This window comes from Saccopteryx leptura, chromosome 7 (assembly GCF_036850995.1).
Source record: "Saccopteryx leptura isolate mSacLep1 chromosome 7, mSacLep1_pri_phased_curated, whole genome shotgun sequence".
Classification (NCBI taxonomy): Eukaryota; Metazoa; Chordata; class Mammalia; order Chiroptera; family Emballonuridae; genus Saccopteryx; species Saccopteryx leptura.
Window position 1 is genome coordinate 92,814,761 of NC_089509.1, and position 21,905 is coordinate 92,836,665.

General features: G+C 37.4%; 1 protein-coding gene across 3 annotated transcripts in view; it reads left to right on the forward strand.

The window, feature by feature from the left end:
* ADAM23 (ADAM metallopeptidase domain 23) overlaps positions 1-21,905 on the forward strand; it is a 165,556-nt gene that overhangs the window by 101,932 nt on the left and 41,719 nt on the right. For all 3 annotated transcript variants that reach the window (XM_066345766.1, XM_066345765.1, XM_066345767.1), the window contains exons 7-17: positions 369-441; positions 1,244-1,320; positions 3,005-3,070; positions 8,327-8,398; positions 10,492-10,655; positions 11,645-11,729; positions 12,678-12,768; positions 15,514-15,562; positions 17,750-17,849; positions 21,120-21,191; positions 21,795-21,884. In XM_066345766.1, coding sequence (XP_066201863.1) covers positions 369-441; positions 1,244-1,320; positions 3,005-3,070; positions 8,327-8,398; positions 10,492-10,655; positions 11,645-11,729; positions 12,678-12,768; positions 15,514-15,562; positions 17,750-17,849; positions 21,120-21,191; positions 21,795-21,884 — 939 coding nt within the window. The remainder of the gene's footprint in view (positions 1-368; positions 442-1,243; positions 1,321-3,004; positions 3,071-8,326; positions 8,399-10,491; positions 10,656-11,644; positions 11,730-12,677; positions 12,769-15,513; positions 15,563-17,749; positions 17,850-21,119; positions 21,192-21,794; positions 21,885-21,905) is intronic.

Consider the following 21,905-nt stretch of genomic DNA (forward strand, 5'->3'; position numbering starts at 1 on the left):
TGAAGGCACAAATTCACTTCTCTTTAAAAATTTTTTTACTTTGAAGGAATATTAAAGTATTCATCATTTTTTCTTCTATTCATTGACCATTTGTGTTTCTTTCTTATGAATTTCCAACTCATGGCTTTGGAAAAAGCCAAGACTTAAGAGTAGTTAATAAAACTATTGTTTTTATCTAAACTGGAACAATTGGATGCTCTATTATATTTAAAATTAAAGTTTCAATATACTTTTCATTTTTGATAGCTAAAACATTAGCATATAAATGTCCCCATTTTAGGAAGGATATTAAAGAAAGTTCTAACACTATTCCATAAAGGCATAATCACATATTGCTTTTCAATTGTCTACAATTGTGTTTGTTTCAGAAAAGCACAGGTCGACCACATATAATCCAGAAAACCTTGGCAGGACAATATTCTAAGCAAATGGAGAATCTCAGTAAGTTTTAATTCAAAAAGCCGTTCTATTTTCTGTAATAAGAACTATGACTTGGTGGAACTCCGTAGACATGCAGGGCTTGCTGGGAAGCAGGATTGATTTGAGATCTAGAGTAAGCAGTGTGGGTGGGCAGTGGAGTGAATGGTGGCTTTCATGCAATGAGGTTTGGAGAGTTGTTTCAGATGGGGAGACTGAAATATGAGGCCCAGGAATAAAGCTGCATTAGGAACCAGAGGATATGGCCAAACTTAACAGAGTGCTTTACAGTGAGGTCCATGCTTAAATTTCCCCGGCAGTTTACAGCTCTTCAGCCTATGGCTATCATCTCTCTCCTCGGCTCTGGCCCGGCGGCATCTTAAGCACGCTGATTTGCAAAAGCTTCTTTTGGATTTTTTGCAGTATGTGATCTTACTACTTCTGTATATAGATGCCAGAAGTCTTTAATAATTTATGCAAAAGCTTATGGCATATGTTATTTTTAATTCTACAATGACTTAAGAGTAGTAGAATTCTCTTAAATTTTCAGATATTGAGGGTCAGGTGGTTGTAGGTCAAATATGCATATTCTAATGAGCCTTGAACAACTCATTGATTTTGACGATGTTTGAATTAAACTATAATTTATTAATTTCAAATGGAATTATATTTGTGATTGTGAGAATGTGAAATGTTTAATGATCAATGTACTTTTTTCATCTTCACGTTGATTCAGGCTGCAAGTCCTTAATATGCTATTTGAAAAACATATTTCCATGGAAATACAGTTGAGTGTAAATTGTGATACTCCTTTTCTTTTGCTCAGGTGTGGAAAGCAGTGATCAGTGGCCCTTTCTGTCTGAATTACAGTGGTTGAGAAGGAGGCGGAAGAGAGCAGTGAATGTGAGTGTGGCATTGAGCCACAGGTGGGGCCATTTCACTCCGTTAAATTGTTGCCTGTCATCACACAGTATCTAAGTGTACCTGAAACAGTTTAGACTTGGGCAGTTTTCTCTTACACATGAAAGCAACAAACCACAAACCCCTATAATTTGTGTCTGATAGGCATATTGCTTTTTATTCAGCTTTCTCTGTTAGTGATAATAAACTGATTACGGTGTTCCATGAACCCTGGTGTTATATGAGGAATGTATTGTTTTAGCTCTATTTTCAAAAATTGCAGTGTACTTTTTCTATTGAAAATACAGCAGACTTTAAAAAAATATGGCTTATATAACATCATATAAAACATTTCTGTTAACAAGAGAAGTAGGGGAAAGAGTTAGGTTTTTAAATATTGACTAATCATGCTTATTTTTATTTCTTTTAAATTAAAAACTCTGTTATACCAAACTTTGAGGCTGGATGTGTTTTTCTGAACAGAATGAATCTGTTTGACCATTAGTGTTATGATAGTTACTAAATAAAAATCATATAATTATATAGTCAGCAATTCTATTTTGGCTCTCATATATTGATAAATGTATAAGCGCTTTGTAAGTGAAATTATGTTCCTACTCTTTTTCATAACAGATTAGAAAGCTGTAATGATGAGGACTGTCTAGTAATTACATGGTGAAGGCTATGTAACCAAGAATTAATTCCATAGCATATAGATTACATGGTAATTTAGTAGATAACTTAATGAGTTATTATACTGGAAATTGCACATTTTAGATAATGTTCAAGTGAATGTTCAAGTATTGTTTTGTGAAAAAATTAGGCCTCCCATTATCAAAAATTTAGTTTCAGGTTAAGTCATCCTCTTTTGTATGATCATGTCTTTATGTTATGCTTATTATTGATACAGGGTTTTTTTTCTTCTTTTTAAATTAGAGATATCTTTTTGCTTACTCTTGAAGATGTGGTTGGTAATAATGTTTTACATGGGCTAATGGCATTTCACTAAAGTCCACCCCTATCAAATAAAAACTGATCAGTGACATGTAATTGTCTGTGAAAAAGAAATACAAGTCCAAATAATGATTAAAATACTTAGCCCTTGTTTTAATGGATTATCTAGAAATTATAAAAATTTGGAAGAATTTAGAATGTTGTTATTGTTGATATCGGTTTCTGTGAGAAGTTGTGCGTTTAAGAATTACTATGCTATTATTAGAATTTCACTCCATTGAGTTAAGGTTTCTATTTTACTACATTAGTACTTTTTAAGATGTACTCTGCTATTCTTATTAAATGACTTTTCCACAGGTTTTCCTTGAAGTTTTCAACAGATATGAATATTGTTATCACATTTTAGTACCAAAGAAATTGAGATTATTTATTTAGCAGAACTATACTATACATTTTTCTCTAGAACATTTTTATATATAAAATCATATAAAACAATGAGCTATTCTCTATCTTGCTGTGTACTTTGATGATAGTTAAATATAGTTCTTTTCTAAATACTTGAATGTTTTACTCATTATGGTCACTTTTTTTCTATTTCCTTAAACAAATTTCTTCAAGGGTGTTTATAGAATAGGCAGCAAAGAGTTCTGAAGTTCAAAGTCAATCTACAACTGAACAGTCATCATCAGAGGTGGTGCTATTATCATTGACCATGTATTTTTATTTTCCATAGCCATCCCGTGGTGTGTTTGAAGAAATGAAATATTTGGAACTTATGATTGTTAATGATCACAAAACGGTGAGTATAGACTCAATGGGTTTTGGACCCAACAGTTTACTTGAGAAAGAATTCACTTCACTTTATATTCAATTATTAGTTGTTATTTATTAAAACCAAGATACTTAGTTGCTTAATTTTTTTTGAAATATTGAATGACTTTATTTAATTGTGTTTGGAACACTAGGCTTTATAGAAATTTCAGAACTTTAATCTTTTCCTCTGATTACTAATGATTGCAAATGATACATTCAACTTTGTGTGGCATCTTTCACTTGTCTTTATTTAAAATTCTTATTCTTGACTTTTCTGCATCTATGTATTTGGTCACTGCTTTCTAATTTTATTCCATTTCTTTGCTCTGTTAGTATGTTATTTTTTCTTACTGATTATTATGGTTTGTGGTAGATATAATGATAGGAGGTAAGCATATTTAATAAATATATGCCCAAAGAGACTATCCTTAACTGATAATTTAAATATTGGAAAGATGGGTAATCTTGTCAAAGTAAAATGTGATTCAATGTGTCATTTCAGTAACACTTAAAAGATATATGAAACATAGTTATTGCCCTCCATCAGCTTCTCTTTAAGATAAAGTAGAAACTTACTCAACCATAGTTTACTTAACCATTTCTCTTATAAAATATCTTGGCTGACGCTTAGACCATTCTAAAGGGTTTTGGTCAGTAGGCTATTTGCTAATATACCTAATGCTTCTGGCATGCTGGTAAATGTTTAACACCTTGCTCTTTAAAGAAAACAGCCTGATTTTAAGAAAATGAACTAGAATAATTTACGTCTGCTTTTCAATACATGGAGATTTGCTATTGGGTTTTAGAATAATCATCCCACTGAAAGTACTCATCTTACACTCTTTGTTATTTTGATAACTGTTACCCTTGGGTTGAAAATCAAGCTCTGATTTTATCTTATTTTTTTAGAAAACAGATTTCTTAAGGATTGTATTTGTTTAGGAAGAAAAGGCAAATTTGGCACTTTAAATGTAAATTATTTTCAGTAATCAGAACATGTGAAAGTAAATTTTATCATAAATGGAGATTGGACATTTTTCTTTGTATACAAAATTAGTTCTCATTCATGCAAGAAATAGAAATATTTCCCTACATTTACATTCAAGCCTATCTCTTTCATTCAGAGTAACCTAATATTGGCTTTCTGGAAAGAATGCTGATATCTTATTTTGAACAAGCATCATATTATCAGTGGGTTTCATTAGATAGATAGATAGATAGATAGATAGATAGATAGATAGATAGATAAAAAATCTCAGTTTTGTAGAAAGCATCTTAGTAGCTGGCTAGAGGAGCCTAATTTGTGAGCCAATTATAACCTTGATAATGGTCTGCAAACATTTCTTTGAGCCAGTAAACTAAATATAAATATTAAAAACCTCATTCTAATGGCAAAATGGTTGAAATATTTTAAAGTGCATAAAAAACAAATGTTTTACTTTATTTTTGCTCTGTCTATACTTATGTGTAAGTGAAATGTAATAACTCAAATATTTTTCAATTTAAACCTTATTATTTAAAATAAAAAACCACTATATGTGATTTATTTATTTTTATTTTTCAGTTACAGTTTACATTCAATTTAGTTTTCTCTATTCTCTGTTGGTTTCAGAGGTACAGCATAGTGAAAAACCACTAATTTTTATAGGTTCTCAACAAATTAAGAGTTCTCAATAATCATGCTTTATTAGGACTATATATAAACTCTTTGGTAAGAATTGTTTCCAGAATGAGTTTATTTTCTATCTCAACCTGAAGTGAGCATTGAATTTCAGCTCAGTGATCTTGGCTATTTTTATTAATCCTCTCTGAGCCTCACTTTCCACATTTATAAAGCAGGGTAATAAAACTCACCTCACAGAGTTGTGAAGAACAAATATTTCTTGTAGGAGACTTATCATAGCTCCAGTAAATCCTAGGTGCTCAATTAAATGGAAGTTCAAGTGAACAAATCCAGTGGTCCCTGTTTGTCCTTATCTTACCTGCCCACTCTCTCAGCAATATTGGACACAGTTGATTAGTCTCTCCTCTTTGGAACTTTTTCTCATCTCTCAGCTTCTATGGCACAACAGCTTTTCCACCTCACTGGCCATTTCTTCTTAGTCTTTTATTCCGGACCTAGAATTATAGGAGTGCTCTATGGCTTGGTTTGGGGCTCACTTTTCTTTCTATAACTCTCCCCCAAAATGACTGCTTCCAGTCTCAAGTATTTAAATAATATTATGACTTGAAATTCATCACTCTTTATACCTCAACGCTTCTGAGTTTCATAGTTACAGATTCAAATGTTTGCTTGGCATCTGTACTTCAATACTGAATAGGCATCTCACAGTTAACATTTTTAAATTGGAACTCTCAGTTCCTGGGTCCTAGACTTCTTTTTCCCTAGTTTTTGATCATTATTTTAGATGGCACCACCACTTCCCCAGCTATTCAAATTCAAAACCTAGGAAACATTTTTTTCTTCTTCTCTTTTCTCACCTTACACAGACTTTACAGATGTCCAGCCTTCCGTATCATTTACCTGGACTATTGTAATAATTTCCCAACAGGTCTGTTTCCATTTTTGAACCTCTCTAATTCACTTATCTCTCCTCAGGCACAATGATCTCTCTAAAATCAAAACCAGAGTCTTGGAAATTACAAACATGAAATAAATGAGAATATTATCACATTTTGATAGACTTTAGAAAACCTCAGTTTTTAAAACTTGCATGTCATATTTTTTCTTTACCATTATACTATAAAAAGAGGTTTCCAAAGAGGACAAATTAATATTCAGGAAGAAGATAAAATTTATCTTAATAGATGTATCACACAACTGCAGAGAATAGGTGTCAACTAGTATTTTTCCTTTATTTTTGTTACATGTGCTTCTTAATAAAAGGACTTAAATTTTTTTTTATTTATTGATCGATTTTAAAGTGAGATGGAGAGAGAGAGAGAGAGAGAGAGAGAGAGAGGGAGAGAGGGAAACATCAATTTGTTTCTGTATGTGGTCTGACGGGGGATCAAATTGGCAACCTTTATGTATCCAGATGATGCTCTAACCAACTGAGCCGTTGGCCAGGGAGACAAGACTTTTTTTTTTTTTTTTTTTTTCATTTTTCTGAAGCTGGAAACAGGGAGAGACAGTCAGACAGACTCCTGCATGCGCCCGACCGGGATCCACCCGGCACGCCCACCAGGGGCTACGCTCTGCCCACCAGGGGGCGATGCTCTGCCCATCCTGGGCGTCGCCATGTTGCGACCAGAGCCACTCTAGCGCCTGGGGCAGAGGCCACAGAGCCATCCCCAGCGCCCGGGCCATCTTTGCTCCAATGGAGCCTTGGCTGCGGGAGGGGAAGAGAAAGACAGAGAGGAAAGCGCGGCGGAGGGGTGGAGAAGCAAATGGGCGCGTCTCCTGTGTGCCCTGGCTGGGAATCGAACCCGGGTCCTCCGCACGCTAGGCTGATGCTCTACCGCTGAGCCAACCGGCCAGGGCGACAAGACTTTTTTTTAAGTGTACAATTCAGAGGTATTTAGTAACTTTACTATGTGGTAAACCATTACCTCTATATAATTTCAAAACATTCTCATCACTCCAAAGAGACTTTTGCTTTTACTTTTAAAGATAAGCAACTTAAAATGCTGAGCTATATATAGCAGCTTCTTTATGCTCAGTTTTAAAAACCTGTTAAAATGTCCTTCTTTGTCCTCACCATGGTAGAAGGGGCTAGGAATCTTTCTGGAGCCTCTTTTGTAGAGGCATTAATTTTATTCCTGAAGGCTCTAACCCTCATGACCTAAGCACCTCTCAAAGGTTTCATCTTTTAATACTGTCATTTTGGGAGTTAGGATTTCAACTTAGGAATATTGGGGTAGATACAAACATTTACACCGTAGAAAATGTTATAAATATAAATAGTTATAAATTAATGAATGTTACTAATAACATTACTAATTTATTGATCATTTATCATGGGCTAAGAAGTGTGCTTAGTATTAGAAAATATAAATATCAGATATGTAAGCTTTAACATACATATTCTTTGTTTAAAAAAACATAATATCAGGGTTAGTGAGAGAATGAAATGGGGAGAGTCTGATAAATTTACAGAGTAAAGTGAAAAAGAGAAAAAAAGAATATCTTGGTTTTTCAATGTAGAATTATTTTTAATCTGTGAAAGATACATGATTTTAATAATTATAATTGAAAGCACACTGTAATATTAAAAAAAAAATTTTTTTTATTGATTTGAGAGAGAAGAGGAGGAAGGCGGGCGGGGCGGGGAGAGAAAGTGAGAGAAAAACAGAGAAGCATCCACCTGTTGTTTCACTTAGTTGTTCCACCTAGTTGTGTACTCACTGATTGCTTCTCTTATGAGCCCTGACTGGGATCGAACCTGCGACCTCTGGCATGCCAGGTCTACGCTTTATCCACTGGGCAACCTGACCAGGGCCTGAAAACACATTTTTAAAACTTATAGTGCAAATCTGAGTTGGTAGTTTGGGAATATTTTCCTTTTTTCTCAGCGGAGGGCATGATCGCTCTGTGGTAGATGTTTGTTTTCATAGGTCCTCACAAAGATATAGTAAGCAAAGTACTACGTGCTAAAACTGTAGCCCTTCAGATGTTGCTTCGTAATTATTCTACCAGTTCACTTTTCCTTATTTTCTTAAATAACCATAAACTATCAGCACATTTGACTTCAACTTTGTCTCTTCTTTGTCCTAACTTTGAACAGTCAAAAGCAAAAGGCTTCATCTGGAGGAGGCATTCTTCTGAAAGAATATATATATTCCGTATCATGGGCCATATTTAAAGTGCTGCCTAAGAAACTTTCTTAATCCGTGGATGGCATTGAGTTTAAAGTGAGGAGGGTGTCCAGTTAGGACTAAATTTATTGGTGTAAGCCCTTTATAAATTGAGAAGGTTGTTTTATTAAAAATGAAAGGATTGCATTTATAGACATTAAGACTGAAATAGCTTCTCAAAAGTAAAGCTTCTCACCTATATTCCTATAGGCCTTCTCCGTTACGTGGAATATCATGGGTGTTTTAAATCATCAGAGTTTTGCTGTCTAACACAGAAATAAAATATTATAAGAACACCACCAGATCCAACTTGGCACACACTAAATTCCGTATTTTTAATCCTCAATTTCTACTGTTGCTGTGAGATTTCTGCTTTTACAGAATTTTGAAATTCACCATTAAACCATGATTTGGCAGTGATTGGTGTGTCTTTTTTATTCCCCAGTATAAGAAGTATCGCTCTTCTCATGCACACACCAACAACTTTGCAAAGTCTGTGGTCAACCTTGTGGATTCTGTAAGTATCCTAGTTTTCTCAAACCTAATTTTCCAAGATGGAATGGTTTTTATATCTTTATGTGCTGACTTGTTACTTTTGTTCTTTCTTGGGAAAAAAATAAAAATGCCATTCTTCAGCTCTTCTGGCTACGGGATTATGGAGGGGCCCACTTCACAAAGAATAGTGTTATCAGAGTTTCAGGGGACTGTTGAGTTAGTTATTCACGGAATTCCAAAAATGCATTCAAGTTGCTTCTAAGTGGTGTCTGGACCTCATTGTCACCAGAGCCTAAGGAGGACAAAAATGCTGGAGAAAATTAGCTACCAAGAAGAGTGTAAATTAAACTTGACAAAAACTTGGTTAATAATAATCAGTTGAGTTATTGACTTAAATATACGGCAAGAACTAATAAATTGAGGTAGATTATGTTCGAAGGGTATAGGAAATATAAAAAAAATTTTTTTAAACAACCAAAAATTTATCTTCTTATTGTTGCCCTTTTAGTGGAATGCTGTAAACTTCATTTTAAGTGACAGAATTAAGTGTATTCCCAAATAAAGCGAATATGAAACAGTCAAATACATACCTCCTTGCAAAGACCTCTCTAACTTAGAAATATTTTATATTGATCATTTTTTCTTCTTATTTTGTGAGTTGCAGGGAATGATGGTTAACATTTTCTCCCTTTTTTCTATTTTAGGTAGGAACACCATAGGTGTGAATATTATTTGTTAGGTTCCTAGAAATTGTTCAATAGACTAGTCATAAATACAGCACACTACTTTGTGTATTCTAGTGTAAAGTGCTATTTTGTTTAGCTGAATATATTCTTATCTGATATTTATTATATGTTCCCTCTTAACTAGGGGGGAAAAAACCTTTTTGTGAATTGTCTAATACTTAAATGACTTATTTTCTCCAAAGAATTGCCTCCTTTTCTGTCTTTAAACAGTCCAAAACCTCCAATCATATAAAAACTCATAACATATAATGCCTGGTAGGCACAGCTGGATGGGCATAGAGTCATATGGAGTTAGAATTGAAATTCTGAAAGCCAATTTATACCTGGTTTTCTTTAATTTTAGCTCTTGTCAGTCTTCTCAGAGGAAAATTATAAGTGAATATGGTAATGAGAATATTAAACACACCTTCCCCCTGCCAAAGCTGTTTACTTGACAGCATCCCCGTGTTAGTCATTTCAGCATGATTGAACAGAATCACATCTTGCAAAGTGTAATTTTTATTTTGGGTTACCATATAAGGTTGTGAAGCTGAGCAATTGCTTTTTAAAAGACATTACATTTAACTCGCTTCTTGTTAAAGTCATTTTCGCTTCAGGTTGATTTAGGCGTGCTGATATTCCCTTTTTTCAGTCTGTTCAAAGGTCATCCATTATTTTCTTAATTAGCTTGAAAATAGGACAAAATGACAACATTCATTGAAATTGCTTAATTACGTGAATTATTTAGCTACTGGGCCAAAAGCAGAGAAAGAGAGCAGCAGAAAGACACGATTTAAATGCTGCGAGTGGTGCCACCCTGTGGTGAAGGTGAAATGGGAATACAAATCTGCTCTTCCCTTTTTTGGCCTCAGGTCCGTGATTCTCTCCTGGTGTTATTTTATTTTTCATATAACAAAGCTTCCGAGGGCAAGCCAACCATGGTGTTGGCGCTCGTCCAAGGATTTAGTGACCCGTTCCAATCCTGCAAGAACAGCTGGTCATACCGCACTGCCCTGAGCTGGTATATTGGGCTCCCACGGATAATCTCCTATGAGGTTCGGGAGGGTGTCTTTTCTGAACCTTTTTTTAAAATTTATATCCAGACTTTACAGTCTCGACATCGCTTCTGTATATCTTGAAGTGAGAAAGCCTGGCCACTGAATGTGCTAACTTGGGATTGAAATAACCTTGTCCGAGAGGCCGAATTGTGTGATTGTTCGTTTGTTCTTAATTTTTCCTCCTGAAAATGAGAAGAGTCTCTCCGATGAGCTAATTATGACCTGTGTTCTCCCCTCACCTCCCTTCCCGTCTCTCCGCTGACTCTGGATCACTGATTGTGCACGTTTGACCCAGTGTTTTCTCCCGCACCTGTCCTGTTGTATACCCTCAGATTTACAAGGAGCAGCTCAACACCAGGGTTGTCCTGGTGGCCGTAGAGACCTGGACTGAGAAGGATCACATTGACATCACCACCGACCCTGTGCAGATGCTCCACGAATTCTCCAAATACCGGCAGCGTATCAAGCAGCACGCCGATGCTGTGCATCTCATCTCGTATGTACCCGTCATCTTCGGTTTGACATTTATCTTTATCCTTTTACCAGTTAAGTTATATATCAATATATTGATTTTTAAAAAAAACAGTGACGGTGATTGCTGTCTCTGTTATATAAGAAACATGGAGGTAGGTTGTCTGGCACTGGGAGGGTGGTTCTGGACCCATTAAGATCCACCTACAGACCTTCCATCCACAAAGTCAACTCATGACTCAAGATGGCTGCTGGTGCTCCAGCCTTCATTACAGGAAGCTGGGATGATGGTCCTGGAAGATTGCAAGAGGCCATTCCCGCTGAGTTATCCCCTTCAGAGCAGATTTCCTGATTGTGGACATCAATTTCACCAAGAAACCATTTGCTAAATCTTACTCATCTGGCCAAACTGAGCTGCTGGAGAGGCTAGGAAATATAGAGAAATATAGATGTTTGAGATGAATGATTGAATAAAATTGAACTGGTATCACTCAGGAAAAGGGCTACTCTATTTTCTTGTGTGTAATAGATGTTCCTCTCCCCGCTTCCGGTGAAATTGTTTTCAGAGGGCTCTCTAGGGTTCTGTCCTGGAATCAAACCAATCAAAATTTCCTTCCTTTCCTCTCACCTTTACTGTTTACTTTCTTTTCTTTCAGTCTTTAATCAACATTTTGTAACAATCAGCAACATTTTGTGTGAGTACTGGATGGATATTTCTCTATAGGAAGAAAGTCAAAGAGTTGTGGTCTGTTTATTTTTGTGTCCTCAATTCCTGAGCCAGTACTTGATGCTTAGTAGGGGCTTGATCAATATTTGCTCAACTGAGATTATTAATATAATGAAAATTTAAAGGTTTTTATGACAACACAAATTTAAATGTATTTAAAATGCTGTTTCTGATTTTTTTGAAGGAGGATGGTTTTAGGGTATTCAGCGTAGGAGAGTATACATGTTTCAGGAGGGCTTGTGTGATGGCCACTACATTGATTTTCTCATACTGATTGATTTCTTAAGGCGCGTGACCTTCTACTATAAGAGGAGCAGTCTGAGTTACTTTGGAGGTGTTTGTTCTCGCACAAGGGGAGTTGGTGTGAATGAGGTAAATTTTGTCAATTTTCTTAAAATAGAGCTTTTTTATCTTTGCATCTGATCCGACCTCTTTTTTCCAAATTGGCCCAGTTTATATCCTTTCTCAGGCCTGTTTAGAACGGTAATGATGTTGAGAATATGGGTTGAGTGATTTATCACAGTAAATGCAACCCAAAGTGGTTGTCATTATTAGAAAAGAGATATTGTTTCATTTTATAGTGATAATTCTCATATTTATCAGGCAAATGTGAGCCAGACAGATTTTTGGGGGGGCCTCTATAGATAAGTTTTTACAAGCTTATTAATCCTTCCCTTATAACTTTTTTTGAACGTTATAATGCTCTTTTGCCCATGTTAGACTTATTCATATCGAAGAGTTTGTGATTGTATGTAGTCAGTATCTTTGTTTTCCCCCTTTGTATATTTTTTTATTTTTATGTCTTCCACCTACCTCTTCGTAGAATTAATTGAAACAATTATTTCCTTATCATTATTTGGATTTTGATACCTTCATTTATATAAAGAAAATTCTTATAACAGTTGGCAACAGCACCCAAAAGCCAAACCAACTATATCCAAACTCTGATCAATACCAGAATATACCAGGTTGTCCCCATAGCCACCCTTTTAGGGGAGACCTTTCTTGGCATATTTGTAGCAAGTTGAATGTATCTTGATTTGGTATGAGCTGAGCTGGGGCACAGCATTTTACAACTTGTGTGTTACGATTCCATGTGAGAGCACCGAGTCCCGGGAGATGCCTGCGGTGTAGTGACAGAGGCTTTCTGCTTCTTGGGCCCAGTTGCAAGGAAGACATGATGAAGGAGCATGTGCTGCTTTGATGCTGTGAGGCTCTACTTAGGGAACTGAGCTGTTCGCTGGTAATGATTAAGAAATAATAACTAGCTTTGTGCACTCTCTCGAATGTTTCCCACACACTTTCAACTCTGAAAAACAGTATGGTCTTCCAATGGCAGTGGCACAAGTATTATCGCAGAGCCTGGCTCAGAACCTTGGAATCCAATGGGAACCTTCTAGCAGAAAGCCAAGTATGTACACTGACCTTCTTACTCACTTCCATGTGCCATTCTGTCTGTGTAATGCATGTCCAGTCAGCTAATGCATATGTTTCTTTTCTAAGTCATTGTAGTTTAATTGCAGTATGTCTATCTCCTTCCTCTAAAAAAATTATAAGATGAGCAATGAAGGTAATTCTTAGTATGCTTGGCTTGTAGAAATTCCTTTTTTTTCCTCCCCCCAAATCCCTGAAATCATACTCACTTTCCCAATGTGTGATCAACTTTTTCATAATGCGGAGTGTTGGGGTGGTGAGTACTCACGCTCTGGGTTCTAGCCACCTGAGTGTAGACACAGGGTGCTAGCGTGGCTCCTTCACAAGTTTGATAAGAGTATAGGAGGATCAAGAAATAGATCTAGATTCAAAAAGGAGCTCAAACTCAACTTACCCACCTACCTATCTCTGAGTAAATTCATCCACTGGTCCCACCAGGAATGTTAGAGAAGCCCCTGACAGGCAGGCCCTGACCTGGGGGCAGGTGGTAGAGGATAGCACTGTAGCGGGCAGGGAGGGTTAGGGGGGTACACACAGAGCCACAGACCCATCCGGAAGGAAAGTGCAGCCAGTGGCTGTGGGGTGTCACTCTCTTCATTGATCGGATGAGATGAGAGGTGATTGAATAGGCAGGCCTGACTTTGTAGTAGCAAAGTGTGTAAGGCCCACAATAGTTTTAGGGGTCTGTGACAATTTTAAATTTCTTTTAAAATCAGAGTAAAATCCAATGTGGATTATATTCCTTTTTATACCAACACAATAATGAAATATTATAATTTCTAGTATGTTTTTGGAGCAGGAGTGCCTAGGACTCACATAATGCAATTTTGTGGAGGGAAGAACCAAGATGTTCACTCAAATTATTCTCTTAATTAAGAATTTAAGTAGAAGTTTCCTTCCTCTGTGAAAATATCAGATACTAGGTGTAAGGGTTCACTCTCTCCAACCTTCCCAAAGAAAAAAAGGACAGAACTCTACCTTAACATTATTTTACATTTTATTATACTATCAAATAATGGTCATTAATGCATAGTATTGTGGAAACTTGAAACAAAATATATACCCAGGGGCTTCTTGATTCTATTTATGGGCATATTAAATTGTCACATTACAGACGGGTATATTAAGTCTAGTGGTATTTAACAAATCCTCAGACTTTCATTTATTAATGTCTTGATCAGAATATTTGCTTTCCCAGGGAAACATAGTACACATTAAAAGAGGCATTTTGGATTTCATCAGCTGGCTTAAATGCCTTAACAATCACAAAGAGTAAGACCAGGTTTACGATCTTGTTTGACAACTCGGGAGCTGGGAAGAGGCCAGTGCTGGGCTCTGCTGAGAGATGTTACTGAGTTGGCTAATGGGACAGGGCGAGAAGTAGTGTTCATTCCTAATGCCTGGCACAGTTCCTTCCGTCTTAAAATTCTTTATTCCTTTGTGAATTGTTTGTTTAGCTAGACAATTATTAGTTCTGAACTTTTTTTTTTTTTTTTTTCTGAAGCTGGAAACGGGGAGAGACAGTCAGACAGACTCCCGCATGCGCCGGACCGGGATCCACCCGGCACGCCCACCAGGGGCGACGCTCTGCCCACCAGGGGGCGATGCTCTGCCCCTCCGGGGCGTCGCTCTGCCGTGACCAGAGCCACTCTAGCGCCTGGGGCAGAGGCCAAGGAGCCATCCCCAGCGCCCAGGCCATCGTTGCTCCAATGGAGCCTTGGCTGCGGGAGGGGAAGAGAGAGACAGAGAGGAAGGAGGGGGGGAGGGGTGGAGAAGCAAATGGGCGCTTCTCCTATGTGCCCTGGCCGGGAATCGAACCCGGGTCCCCTGCACACCAGGCCGACGCTCTACCGCTGAGCCAACCAGCCAGGGCCAGTTCTGAACTTTTAATTTAAAAAAATTCATATGGAAGTCTTTCTTTAAAATTATCTTTATCTATGATAGAAAAGAGAATAGGAAAATATAAGTGAGAACAGCCCATCACAATATCCATATGTCCATCTCTGGTATCTCTGTTAAGTTTACGATTGTTATTCAATTGAAATCATGATTTACACTTCTTTTTGATTGTGCTCATTTACTAAACCTTTTAGCCAAGTTCTCCAAGTCTCTGGCTGGTCCTTGCTCAGATTCTAGGAAACTGAATTCTCTTCTCTAACCCAGTCTGCTCTGGGAGCGAGATGTCGATGCTGACTCATTGCATTTGTTCAGTGGAGCTTTATAGTTCAGAGAGAGCACACAGGCATTCCACCTCATGTGAGCCCCAGGGCGACCCTGGGATCTAAGCAGAAAGACATCTTCCTTATGTTAGAGGTGAAAACATTGAGACCTGAGGCCTGCTAAGTCACTTCCCTATGGGGCTCTTTCATCAGGGATAACTTGGACTACAACTCTGTCTTCTGGATTTCTAGAACTGGGCACTTTTCGTTAAACATTAGAACTAGGAACTTAATTGAGTTCTCTGAGTTACAAAAATGAGCAGAGACACAATTATATGAATATTTCTTGCCAACTGTTGTCTTAGGAAGCGACCTGTACCTCTGGAAAGAATAAAGAAATATTGATTTAAAGGAAGTCGAGTTTGTTCTGTGAGACTCCACCTTCTGTAGCTATGACATAAGATTAGAAATAAGAAATTGTTTAAGAGCTGTGATGCAAATTGAAGATGTGACTTTTGTTGTCTCTCTTTTCTTCTGTGGCTTTTATTGTTTCCCTGGACCAGAATGTGACTGCACAGAGTCCTGGGGCGGCTGCATAATGGAAGAAACGGGGTAAGTTTCCATCATACACGCATTTGATAAATGTCTTTCGCTGAAACTGCTGCATATAATTAGATACACAGTCTCTCAGGTACTGGTCTTTTAGGCTAAGCACTTATTATAAATTCAATAATTAATTATCCGACATTTTAAAAATGAAGGCACTAATTTACTATATCTTTTAAGTTTTTATTTAAAGTTGATAAGTATAAAATATAGTAACTACTTCCGCTTCTGTTAACCCTTAAAGATATAGAAGTATTAAATGCTTCTAAGTTTAATAGAGATATTAATTTTTTAGTGCACTTAGAATAAAAGCTGGTTGTTGTCTACCTGAAGCAGTCAGTGAAAATCAATTTAGTCACAAATTTATATTTTAAAGAACTCTATTTAGACATGCTGCTGTAATAAAAATTGTACTATACTGCTTATATAATCAATAAATTTTTTTTTATTAAGACAGATTTATTGTGTCTAAATAGGTAGTCTTCTTCTGATAGACATTTGAACATTTCCTCACCTATCTCTTCTCTTTTTTTTATGGGTACTTCGGGCACTAGAGCAGCTGCCCCAGGGCTGCCATTACTTCTGTGAAACGAAACATTGCCCTCTTTCCCAAGGACCCCTGGGAACCACTGTCCCCAGCTCTCCTAAGCTAGAGCCCTCTCCTCATAGATGGGTGAGACACCTCACCTTTGGGCCTCTCCTACTTCCTTTGCTCTGGCCAGACATCTGCTCAACACACCGGCCATTTCTGGTGCCGCCCCCACCTGTAGGAGCCCTGGTGCCAGACACCCGGACCTGCTGGTTTGGAGTCCCTTCCTTATTCTTCCACTGGGAGTCCAGCTCGGAGGACAGCAGGAGTGAGAGCACGAGGCTTTGCAGAACACGTTTCTACCTGCTAGTTTAGAACACGTGTTTTTAGAAATGTAGTTTAAACTTGAAACTTAGGTTTATTGGTCCCTTTGTTCTTGTACCATAGTTTAATAACATTATGGCTTAAAAAGACTTTTTTGAGGACTGCTATAGGAAGGGAACATCATTTACAGTATTGGTTCCACAGGGAGATGTCTTTTAAATTCCTGATTTCTTTTTTTAAAAATGTATTGGGGTGATATTGATTAATAAAATTATATATGGTTCAAGTATAAGTTTTTGTGATACACAATCTTCATATTGCATTGTGTTGTACCCACCATCCAAAGTCAAATCATCTTCTGTCACAATATATTTCACTCCCTTTAAATTAATTTTTTGACTGACTACACATAGGATATGATAAACATTTAAAGTTAATCAATGTTTTCTCAAGTATACATTTCTGTGTCGTTCTTGTAAGAAATCACTATAATAATGACAGATTTTACCTATTTCCATATACCGCCCTCATATATCATAATACATAAACTATTGGATCACATCCTAGCATAAGGGGCCTTTCAAGTCTCAAATTAAGTAGTGTTACAATATGTGCAAAGAATCAATGAGTATGACTTAGTTTAACCTTGATTATGTGTAGAACATTCCCCTGTGTACTGACTGACATGAAATAGTAATTTGATTAGTTAAATCTTAGAGAGTCTCATATTCTAGTCCTACTAAATCATGAATGTTATCCAGTAGTAGTATTTGTGATTGAGAATAAGAAGCTATTTTTCATGGGAGCTTACCCTGATTCCATTTGCATTGTATGTGTATGTATATATATGGTCTAACACATCTTTGTAGCATTCCCTTGTTTGCTCAAATTATTTTGCTGAAGATTGAATTACACTTCTTCCTCAAAATAAAGTCTAGTGGGTTTTTGAGCTTTCTTTATTCAGGACAGAGGCAAAAAAAAGTTCTTGACTTGACTGAGATAGAGCAACTAAAAATGATCACATTTAAAAATACAGCCTAGATGAAGAAGTTTTGTGATGAGCTTTTAAAAAACACATTTAAGCTTGGGAACAAAAGGGCATGAATGCTGAGGACATTGTAACCTGGCTCCCAAATCAGTGATTTTCTTTGAATTTCTGTTTTTATAAACTCTATCACATATACTCATCTGCCAATTTGAACATAAGTGCCTTGTCAAAATGTATGGAGAATTGTCTGGGTCCAGACTGAACATTTCATTCTAATTCCAGGTTTTTCATTTTCTTCTGTGATGACTGCTTTTGGGAAGTTATTTACATAATTGATTCTTTATTTCCCCAGGGTATCTCATTCCCGAAAGTTCTCAAAGTGCAGCATTTTGGAGTATAGAGACTTCTTACAGAGAGGGGGTGGAGCCTGTCTTTTTAATAGACCAACAAAGGTTAGTAATGTAGAAACTGTAATTATTTCTCTCTCTTTTTTTTTTACAATGGAACAGTGCCAAGTATTAGATAGTTGTCATGGAAAGTAGGTTTGTTGTCAATCAGGATAATATTTAGTTATCAAAAGCTTTATTATGTTGAAGACCGAGACTTGTTTAATGAAGGACAAAACTATAGTTTTACTTTTCCAAATCTCTGGTTTTTTAGTGCTAGCTGCATCCCCTCCCAGCACACCCCCCCCCCCCCCCAAATCTTTTAAAAGTATCTTTGAAATTTTTGTGTTAGGGATTTCACCCTGCTGTTAAGAAATAGTGGGTTAGATTAAAATAGATTACTTTAACTTCTTTCTCTGAGAAAAATTCCATTTGCTCTTAACATTTTCTGTAGGGATATAACTAATATATTGGCTTTCCTTTTCCCTCCCTCCCTCTTTTTCTCCCTCCTTCCTTCCTCCCTCCTTCCCTCCTTCCCTCCCTCCCTTCCTTTCTTCCTTTCTCCATCTTTCTTTTTTTTCTGAGTGGTCTATTCTCCCAGAAAGGTAGCATCTCTAATATCAGCTAGCCAAAAAAATGACCCAAGGTATTTTATGGATCCCATAAATACATATATGTTTTTATATTATACAGTCTCTTTACTTGGAAAGATCAACTGACATTTCATCAAAATTCATGTATGCAGTGTTGCAATCTTTTACCTACAAATTCCTTCATTCAAAAAGCTCTGAAAATTGGAAGTGTTTTTTTTTATGAGTTTGCAGAAGACACATTGGACAGTGAAGCTTGTCCTGAACTGAAAGTCTTATTGTCCCTCATGGTGTAAATAGTCATAAGTCTTACTGTGGAAATGTCCATGTGTTTGATTATAGAGCATGCACCAGGCCCCTCAGGGCTGTTACAGGGAACCTGGTAAATGTATCATATTTTTCTAACACCCAGCAAAACCAAAATTCTCAAATCTACCAACTATAAAGCTTTTGGATAAGAGACTGCAGACCTATAGTAAGATGTTTGGAAGAAGTTGCTCAAAAGGCAAAAAGACAGGGTCGATGCTAATTAGCAGATGGTATAGAAATTCTAACATTGCACATTTCATATTTCCTTTTAAAATACTACTTTGTAAGTCAAAAATGGTCCATTGCTATACACAATTTTAATATGCTGCAAATTGAGAAAGCAGCAAAATCATGTTAGCCTTTAAAAAAAAATCAGTGACTAATGTGGATAACTGACAGAATAATTTATTCCTATCCCCACAATTAAGTGATTCTGCTGTAGTCAGGGAATGGTAGTTTGATGCCTGACATTTGTATGAAATCTTGGTGAGGCTGCAGGAGAAGAAGCAGGAATTGTAAAGTGAACTCACATCATTAAAGTTGGCTGCCTGCCTTTTATGGCATTCATCGCTGTGCAACAGAAATCTGAAGATGTGTTTCAAATGGATGAAACGAGTAATGATGAATTAATACGAGTGACTGGTATTTTTGAATTGCAATGCACATGGCTAATTTTACCTGCCTTGCAGCTCACCAACTAATTATAAGCATCACATGTGAGGAAAGGTTAAGATTTCTAGAATGTGTAGAAGGATCCATCATTAGATTTCTGACATTGCCTGTGAGTGGGAAGAAAATGATTCCAGTAACTTGGAAACTAAATGAAAGTAACTATATACCTTTAATTTTAAAAGTTCGTAAATATGAAATTGTTCTTCTTTTCAAACTGCATATTAGAGTGGTTTTTTTAAAACGCCCCTTTGGATGCCAGTGAAAGAATTTATATGCATGTAACAAGGAACTGACTTTTTTCCAGTGTTTTTAGTCAGAATGTAGCTGTGTATGTTTTATGTATTTTCCATGACCTATGTGCATCTTTTCTGTGCTGTGGGCACCTTCCCAGCAGCCATGTTTTCCACATGGTTTGCCATAGTGCTGGGTCTCAAGAGGAGAGTCCTGAGAATGAAATCTGGCCGTTGGTTACCTGGAGGGGCCTGGTGTAAAAGCACGTCATGTTCCGGTCTGCCCTTCCCTTTTCCATTTTCTCCTGCCTGCTGATCAGAATACTGCAGGCATTATGACTGTTCATTTCCGTCAGTGACTTTCCCATGGGGGAGTCCCACCCTAGTATCCTGGAAACCGTCCTTGTGTCTTGCGACAGTTCTCCCTCCTGGAAGTGGAAGGAGGATCAGATCTTTCTCGGCTAGACTCGGTGGAAGCCACCACTTCCTTGGGTGTGTGATGTTGTTGGGGAAAGGGTCTCTTTCTTTCTCTTGTACTCAGTGGCCCTGAGCATTTAGATTGGCATGAGCTGTTCCAGTCTTTACCTAGGTGTGGGAGACATGCACAGAGAGATCTTGCCCCAGGTTAAGGGAAATATGAATGGTCCCCATAAACTATCAGCTGCCTCCATAATTGGTTACAATGGAGTTTATTTAACAAGCAAGTTCATAGCACCTGAGGGTGAGTTACTGTAGACATTTGACTCTCCCATTGCGCCAAGAGTGGGAGATTTCCATACATCCATGATAGGTCTGCACGCATACTTAATGCTTCAGGAAGTATGGATTTATTTTCAACGAGAGCAATGGGTGTGGATTTCCAGCTACTTTTTTTTTTCTAAGCTTATTTGCATTTACTTGATTGAATATAACATATTTGGCTGTGACAGAAATATTTTTATCTTTCTTTGACAATGTTGATATCTTCTCAGCTGCCTTGAGATAAGTCAGCAAATGAGATATATGAGTCTTATTAGCAATGCACCTTAACTCCCTGAGCAAATATGAGAAGTGATCTCGTGAGTGCTGGGCCTGCGCCTTCTCTCGGGCTCTTTGCACCCCTTCCTGCTGGTGTGAAAGGGCAGACCTGCGTCCACAGCGACAGCGCTCTGGCTGGTCATGGGCTGGGCTGCACAGGGGAGGCCCAGCATGCTCTGGGAGGGCAGCTCTGCGCATGGTGCTGGAGAAGTGATCTCTTCTTCTTGACAGCTTATCTCCATAAGAAGTAACTCTAATGGTAGAGGTCATCTCTGAAGCCCACCACCAGAGACTCCTCCAAGAGATATTACCCCATTTTAAATATAGTTTTTGGAAGTGTTATTAATAAGTGAACAGCATTTTCCACACAGACATCACTTAGAAGATGCCAATACAACAGATCCCAGAAGAACATCATGTGATAGCTGAGTGAAGGGCCATATATGTGGCTTGACTGGTGTGTTGATTTTCTGTGATAAATTAAAATGTTTTTCCCTTCTCTCCCTAATCTCTCTCAGCTATTTGAGCCCACAGAATGTGGAAATGGATATGTAGAAGCTGGGGAGGAATGCGATTGTGGTTTCCATGTGGTAGGTATGAGTTTTTTTTCTACCTTCAGCACAGCTCTTGCCCAGAGCAAACACTAACAGCACTAGTGAGAAAAACCTGCACTGTCATTCACTGTGGACTTCCTGCCTTTCTTTCTGACCTTGCTCATCGATGCTGAATCCTGGCTCAGAAGCGCTAGAATGAATCATGTCCCTGTGGCCCTGTCTAAAAACACCGAATGGATCCTTCTAACCAAGTTTCTTACCTCTTAAAAATATATAGCTCACATTTGTCTCAGACAAGTTTTACCAAATTATGAAACATTCTTTCTGTATCGTGTGTTATTTCTGTCTTCATAAAACTAGGTTGAGTATTAAGAATGTAACAGAGCTACCCAAGGGGCGATGCCTGGTCAATAACTGACTTTTCCATAGAGAATCCCTTTCTCTGAAGATTGTGCTTTGTTGAGAAATATGGCAGGAAGGAATTTATCATCATTTAAGTGATTAATCCTTTCTTAAAGTATTTGCTTACTATTGTATACATCTCTTTATCTGGATTGTGCATAAGTCACAGGTGGAGAGAATGTCAGATGACTAATGGGTAAGCTTCCTCACTTAATTCATGTGAGATGTTTTTTCTAGGAATGCTATGGATTGTGCTGTAAGAAATGCTCTCTCTCCAATGGGGCCCACTGCAGTGATGGGCCTTGCTGTAACAATACCTCATGTCTGGTGAGTTTCCTGACAGTTTCA